We start from the raw sequence: 7,661 nt of genomic DNA on the forward strand, positions 1-7,661 counted from the left end.
CACAGACAGTGACCTAAGCCAGGAATCAAACCCAGGTCCCTGGCACTCTGAGGCAGCACTGCTAATTACCGTGTTGCAGTGTCACATATTGTTTTATGGGGAAAGGTTGGACAGGCTTGGCTTGTATCCATTGGAGTTTAGAAGAGTAAGAGGTGACTAGCTTGAAACATATAAGGGATGTTAACAGGGCCGATGCAGAATGAATGCTTTTTCTTGTGGAAAAATCTACTATTATGAGTCACTGTTTAAAAATGAGTGGTTGCCCGTTTAGGACAGAGGTGAGGGGAATTTTCTTCTCTGAGGGTTGAGTGTCTTGAAACTCTCTCTTTAAAAGGCAGAAGAATCCTTGAACCTTTTTAAGGCAGAGGCAGATAGATGCTTGATTAGCTGTAAGGAATGGAGGGTGGTAAAAGGTTATTGGGAACATGGAGTTGAGGTTGAAATCATATCAGCCAATGATGTTATTGCATGGTGGAGAAGGCCTGAAGGCCAAGTGCCCTATTCTTGCTTCTTATTCATATCCCAGATGCTTTGAACAATGGTGAATTTTCTTGTGATGAAGGTGGTAATGTCATGGTGAAATCAGCTGGATATTTAAGAATATTGATCCAGTTACACTGAAGTTATGGCAATATGTATAGCCAACTCAGGTTGTTGCTCGATCTGAAGAAGATAAATGTTGCAAAGAAGTGTGGTGCGAACAAAATAATCTTGGTGAATTGTTGCAGTACATTTTATAGATTCGTGAATGGGGTGAATATTGTTACAACCAGTCCCAGGTGAGGTTCCCCAAAAGTTGATTATTCAGTTGAGATCCTTCGATCTCTTAGCATCTGGCTGGGGTACGCCCAAAATTGTTACAAACCTGGGTGAGGAGCAGTGACCAGCTGTGTCTTTATTCAACCCACCTCAACAATAGTTTAATCTAACAAGGCTTTCTTTCCCTTGGAAACCTTTTCAAGATTCAGTAGTTATTAACCAGGCTTTCTTGAGTGAAGATAGAGTAATTTTATTCGCTACTAAAAAGGTAAGGGGAAATGGTAAAACAAATGCATTTATACGAGTTAGAAGTAAGAATTGAGTCGATTAGTAAATAAGTAGTTATACAGTTCAGTCTTTAAGTTGTGTGGAGTAGATGATAAAGTGATGTGGTCGTTAAGAATTCATTCTGGCATCGTTGACTTCTCTCGGCAAGTAGGTGATTCTTCAATTCAGGTGTTCTGTGGTTTGATAAATATATTTCAATTCATTTTTCAGCTGTGATCCTCTTTTTCTGGCTGGTTGATTTCCACAGTCAGAGAGTGAGTTTTTGAATATTCCAGCAAAAGATAGTTATTTCCTTTTGCCAGGATGTGGAGATGCCAGTGTTGGACTGGGGTGGATGGAGTAAGAAGTCTCACAACACCAGGTTAAAGTCCAACAGGTTTATTTGGTATCATGAGCTTTCAGAGTGCTGCTTCTCCATTCACCTGATGAAGGAGCAGTGCTCTGAAAGCTTGTGATACCAAATAAACCTGTCAGACTTTAACCTACTTTTGTCAGGGCCCCTGCCTCTGGTACTGTGTCACACACCTTTTTGTGTGGAAAACCTCCAGCTGTTTTTCCTCACATTATACACAGGGCACATATCAGCGCGCGTGCACACACACACACACACACACACACACCAGATGCAGGCTGGCTCTCAGCTAGCTTTGATAGTCAGTCTCTGGATGCTTTTAGAAATACCTTGTCTGGAAACATAGGGAGGGGTTCCATTGTTCCTTAGAAAAACACCCTGCACCTGTTCCTATCAGTGGCTCACTGCGCATTTTTAGGGGTTTGTATCCATTTTAAAATGTAAAATTTGTTTTTTTTAAAGTCCAATGTTTTTTAATTATTCCATTTTTTTTCTCCTCCATCATCATAACAATCTTGAGTCCATGGTGCTGCTCAAACAAAGTGTGTGTGGAACTTATAGCTGCATCTACCTGGGTGTGTTAACTACGCCATCACACTTCTAGCCTGACACTCAGAGGCTCTGAGGGGTCAGGGGATGAGATACCCATCCTCTGTTTAGTTTCTGTTACAGCCTCAGTGTTATGGTTGCTCCGGTTAATCTCTGATGAATGATGCCCCCAAGATGCTGATGGTGGAGACTTGGCAATTGAATTTTGAGGCAGATAGCTCAGGAGAGCAGACACTTTACAAAATCTATCTGCACAATTTCCACTGTCTGCATGGTGGTTTTCCATTTATATGGGATGGTATGGAATCAGCCAAATTGGTTAAAATTCAAAGTATCTTTTGCTAAATTTGCAGATTTGTGAGAAACTGTTATTCCTTAAATGTTGAGTATTGATATGATAGATCGTGAGCTCCAATTAATACGAGCCAGAAACCTGTTGATGATCTTAACATTTTAATTACAAGCAAACTCTAACTTTGAAACAATATACTTATTGAAGTAGAAAATTGTCCTTGTTGCTTGATCTGTGTTCTACTATTTTCTTGGCATCTAAAACTAAATTGGCATCTCAGTACCAGATTTTACTTAATATGTATCTGTTTACACAAAGTCATTCCCTTACACAATTGTCAAAAAGTGTATTTAATACACAATATTTCACGGGCAAATTGGTCAGACCCCGATGAAGAATTCTCAATAAAATATCAATCAGCATGGATTTTTTACAAACATACTGAATGAAAGTCCCTGATTCCCAACATCTTGAATGATCCTTCAAGAAATGGAAAATGTTCACTTTTGACCACGCTATGGATATTTAATGTTTTGTGTAATTTGAGGTCTAGCTTTCCTTTCAATGCTGACTGTTGTGTGCTTGAAATCTGTTTGAAATCATTTTGATGTTTTCAATTTGCTTTGACCTTCCTGTTTTTACACCACGCAGAATGGATTCTGTCACTATAACCAATCCTTCCTCATAGCTGAGCTGGCCAGTTACGTCAATATCAAACCAGGAGACAGAGAAGGTTTAAAGATGGCACTCTTTAAAAATGGGCCAGTGTCTGTTGGGATGGATGCTTCACACAAGTCATTCAGATTTTACAGTAGTGGAGTTTATTATAACCCAAACTGTCGTAAGTATTCTAGATTTCATTTCGTATAGGTTACAGAAAATATTAGACTTTTCTTTGTAATGAGCAGATTCAAATATTCAGTTTTTAAAAATATAGTGTGCAACAAAACTTGTATTTTTTTCATTAACATTTTTAAATGTCCAGCCAAATTTAATACCATTTTTAGTAATTAATTTTGTGAAGTAATCACTAAATATTGACAATTAGTCTGAATGTTTACCAAGTAATTTTATACCACATTCAATGAATGTCAGAAGAAACTATAAATTCAGATTTAAATCTGTTATTGCTAATCTTGGTAATACTCATGGTGGAGGTGAACAGTGAGCAGGTCTGGGTAACGAGTTAAAATCAGACTATACAAGTTAAATTGGAAGGAAAGAAAATCAAGAGAGTCCGTTCACTGCCAATTTTATGTAATTTAAAGCAGCCTGTACAGTAATAGCACAGCTAGAATTCATTCATTATTCAGGTGCGAGATTTGATGAAGATGAAACATGGGCTTTATTATGAAAATGTGAACGAATATGCAACTTTTCAGCTGTTAGAAACAATTTACAAACTTTAAAAGTTTAATTTGTGTTTGTAATAAGACAAATAGAACATGATTTCAGTTTCATTTCATTTTTTTGTGTGTTTAGTGCTGGAAAGTCTGAAGTGCTTCCTAGCAAAAAGGTCAGGTTCTCCAGATTTGTTTATATACACAAATTTTTAGTGAAGTTTTACAACCTTGGCATAAAGAGATGGGTTACAAAGGGGTCACTACTGTTGTCCAGCAGCAGGGGTTCAGTGACAAGCAGACACAGGGAAAGATAGAAAAGAAGTTCAGATTGCATATGTCAGAGAGAGGAAACAGGAGTTCTAAGCTGTCTGATGAGAAATACTGCAAGATGCTGGGGGATTATGTTTGGGGAAGTCAGGTGTGCCCTGCAGTTGAAAGAAAGCAACAGTGAGTTTAGTATGGAGAAATACCAGTTGGGGGAAAAGTATTTAGTGAATGCTCAGAAATTTGCCAAAAGAAAATGATATGCAATTGGGTAAGTCCAAACTAGAAACCTTGCTGTTAGGATAATGGTAAATCTTCACTGAGGTTTTTGGGTCTGTAAGTGTATTACTGGGTTATAAGGAATAGTGTAAGCATGAGTCCTTTTCTGATGTTTGCAATGACCTCTTCCCAATTATTTTTGTCTGGTATAATAGTTGATTTTTCCTTGCTTAATAAATGTTTTATTACTTATGTTCAATATTCATCAGTAAACCCCCATGAACTTGTTCAGCAACTTGCTTCCATCCGAAAAACCAGGTTTCACTCTGGGATTTAAATTACCTGGTATTAACATGGCTGAGATTGTGACACAGTTTAATGTAACATGCACAAATTCATTAATAATTAGATATTGCTGAAAAGAGAGATATCTTCTAAAGTTGTTATTCTTTCACTGATCAAGACAAATGCAAGAATGTCAAATTTCAAACAATCACAACATCTTATAAGACAGAAGTAAAGCGTGCTTTCTGGTTCCTTGGTGTAAATCAGAGGCTTTCCCTCAAAGCTTACCCTCCCTATATCTACCCTGGATCATCCTATCCAACATGCACCACCACCCCTCCCGCGCCCTTTCATTTCACCCTGGCCTGCCAGCATAAGCCCAAAGAGGTTCCAGACTTACCTGGGTTACATAATCCTTCAGTTTGCAGAGAACCCTATGTATGAATGTATGTAGCTTCTAGCAAGTGTTAACGAGCCAATTTAATAAATGTCTTCAAGCATTGTGCTTTTTTTGAATTACCCAAGAGCTTGGGAAACCTGTCATTCTCTGTTGTTTTCTCCATGGCAATGCCTCGGTCAGAGTTAACTTGCCAACCAGTCAACACCCTATAGTATAAAGTATTGCATCATTTGAATTATTTTGCATTTGTCTTGATGAGTGCAAGAGGAAAACTTGAGCAATGTGACTCTCCATTTAACACTGTACTGTACTACAACAAGATCTGTACTACCAAATGACAATCAGATACATCACAGAATCATAGAAGCCCTACAGTGCAGAAGGAGGCCATTTAGCCTATGTAGTCAGCACTGATGCTTCAACAGAGCATGCCACCCAGCCCTATTCTGTAACCCCACATATCTACCTAGCTAATTCTGCTAACCTACCCATCTTTGGACAATAAAGGGGCAATTGTGGGGTGGCACGGTAGCACAAAGGTTAGCACTGCTGCTTCACAGCTCCAGGGTCCTGGGTTCAATTCCTGGCTTGGGTCACTGTCTGTGTGGAGTTTGCACATTCTCCTCATGTCTGCGTGGGTTTCCTCCAGGTGCTACAGTTTCCTCCCACAGTCCAAAGATGTGCGGGTTAGGTTGATTGGCCATGCTAAAAAACTGCCCCCCAGTGTCCAGGGATGTGTAGGTTAGAGGGATTAGTGGGTATAATATGTAGGGATATGGGGGTAGGGCCTGGGAGGGATTGTGTTCAGTGAAGACTCGATGGGCCAAAGGGCCTCTTTCTGCACTGTAGGGTCCTATGATTCTATGATTCTATTTAGCATGGCCAAACCACTTAACCCGCACATCTTTGGACTGTGGGAGAAAACTGGAGCACCTGCAGGAAACCCACAGGGAGAATGTGCAATAATAATCCCTCTTCTCCCTCTCCACGCACTACCCCTCACAAATCTGTGGCTGATGGGTGTTTTTGCATAACTAATGTATTTATTCAGACATATTGATCAGTCTCCTACTCTTTTACTCTCAAAATCTCATAATTCTGGAATATCTTAACTTCTCAGCATTTGGGTTTTATTTTATGGGCCACTTGCAGGTGATTGGGCCAGTAATGTAGGGTGGCATTCTAACAGCGACATGCCTGATACCTGCCTGTTTTTCACCAGAAAGATTTGGAACCCATGTAGTAGATTTTCTGTAACCTATAATTTGGCTTTTGGCAATGGTGTCAAAGTTATTAGTCAGTCTCTTTTTCCGATAGTTTGAAGGATCCTTAAACAATCGATTATGATCAATCTCAGTTGAGTTCTACCTAATGTTCAATTATTTCACTCGCCGAGGGGGCTCAGACATGGGTATTACACAAACTTTGTGATTAAGATTAATCACCGCTGCAGAGCAGTATTGATGAGCATTTTAATGTTACTGTTTCAGGAAACACACTTCTCGATTTGGATCATGCTGTACTTGTTGTTGGTTATGGAACACTTGCTGGTCAACCATACTGGCTCGTTAAAAACTCTTGGTCAAAGATCTGGGGTGATGATGGATATGTCCTGATTTCCATGAAAAACAATAACTGCGGAATTGCTACAGATGCACTTTATGTTATTCTTAAATGAACGCATATGAAGACATCCTTGAATGTGTGATTTGATACTTTCCAGGATTACACTTCTAACTTAATTCTAGGTTTTCTTTCATTGTCTTAATTTTGTGTAAATATTCTGAAAATGTTGTCAACATACAGTAAAACTTTTACTCAGATGGAATAAACTTAAATCAATATAAACCCCTTCTGTAGCTTTTCTGTTTTTGATAAAATGATGGTGCTGTTCAAAAATGTTGTAGTTCGGATGTGTTTAACAGTTTGTGTAATTTTATTGAAATGTTTACAGTGGTGGAACAAGTACATAAACATTTTAGAAGTCTTGATGTTTTATTATATAAATCTGTGAAATTAATAACTATATCTGGCTTCATATTGTTCTTTATATTAAACTGTATTTTTCCACTTTGATTTTTATTGTTTAGCAATATAGTTATCTTTTGAAGTACAGTATACAAGGGGATCAGTTTGGCTCAGTTGGCTGGACAGTGATGCCAACAGCATGGGTTCAATTCCTGCACTGGCTGAGGTTATTCATGAAGGCCCACCTTCACAACCTTGTCTCTTACCTGAGATGTGATGATTTTCAGATTAAATCACCACCATTCAGCTCGCTCGTTCAAAGAGGAAAGCAGCCTATAGTCATCTAGGACAATAGTAACTTTGTCCTAGAATATTTTTGTAAGGTAATGTAGGCCATTTGATAAATTGGAACAAAACAGAATTGTCAGAGGAATGTCTCCAAAGAACATCCACCTTTTTTATAATAGAAGAGAAAATTTTCATTTGTTAACTTGTCCTCATCAAACTACATTTTTTCTTTCAGGTTGAAGTTACCTATCAACAGTTTCCATTTAGAAATTCCAATAAATCAGCACATATACATATAATTTAGTAGTTAAATGGAAAAGTACGGAATAAATTCTAAATCGAAAGATTGGTCAAATGGAGTTGCAGCATTGTCTAATCTTATAACTGTTAGTAGAATCCTATTATACATGATTCAAAGAAATACTTAATTGAAGTCAATTGACAATCACGTGAGGATCAGCTAGTCCATCAGATCTCAGCCAAGATGGTTTAACTTCTGTGCAACATCTCTCTGATCCTTCTTGAAGTCTGTGCTTTTCTAAATGGAAAATTCACAGCTTTTTCAGCTTAGTGTGATCTGATCTGATTGAATGGCAGAACAGGCTCGAAGGGCTGAATTGCCTGCTTCTGCTCCTAATTCCCATGTTCATTAAA

At 38.4% G+C, this 7,661-nt stretch overlaps 1 protein-coding gene across 1 annotated transcript in view; it reads left to right on the top strand.

Moving 5' to 3' along the window:
- Nucleotides 1–7,532, top strand: part of LOC145357694 (digestive cysteine proteinase 1-like) — a 43,047-nt gene extending 35,515 nt beyond the window's left edge. The window contains exons 10-11 of the mRNA XM_080211122.1: nucleotides 2,892–3,081; nucleotides 6,242–7,532. Of these exons, the coding sequence (XP_080067248.1) occupies nucleotides 2,892–3,081; nucleotides 6,242–6,429 (378 nt within the window). The 3' untranslated portion in view covers nucleotides 6,430–7,532. The remainder of the gene's footprint in view (nucleotides 1–2,891; nucleotides 3,082–6,241) is intronic.
- Nucleotides 7,533–7,661: the final 129 nt, after the last annotated feature.

The sequence above is a fragment of the Carcharhinus amblyrhynchos genome, chromosome 24 (assembly GCF_965287045.1).
Source record: "Carcharhinus amblyrhynchos chromosome 24, sCarAmb.v2.hapA, whole genome shotgun sequence".
Classification (NCBI taxonomy): Eukaryota; Metazoa; Chordata; class Chondrichthyes; order Carcharhiniformes; family Carcharhinidae; genus Carcharhinus; species Carcharhinus amblyrhynchos.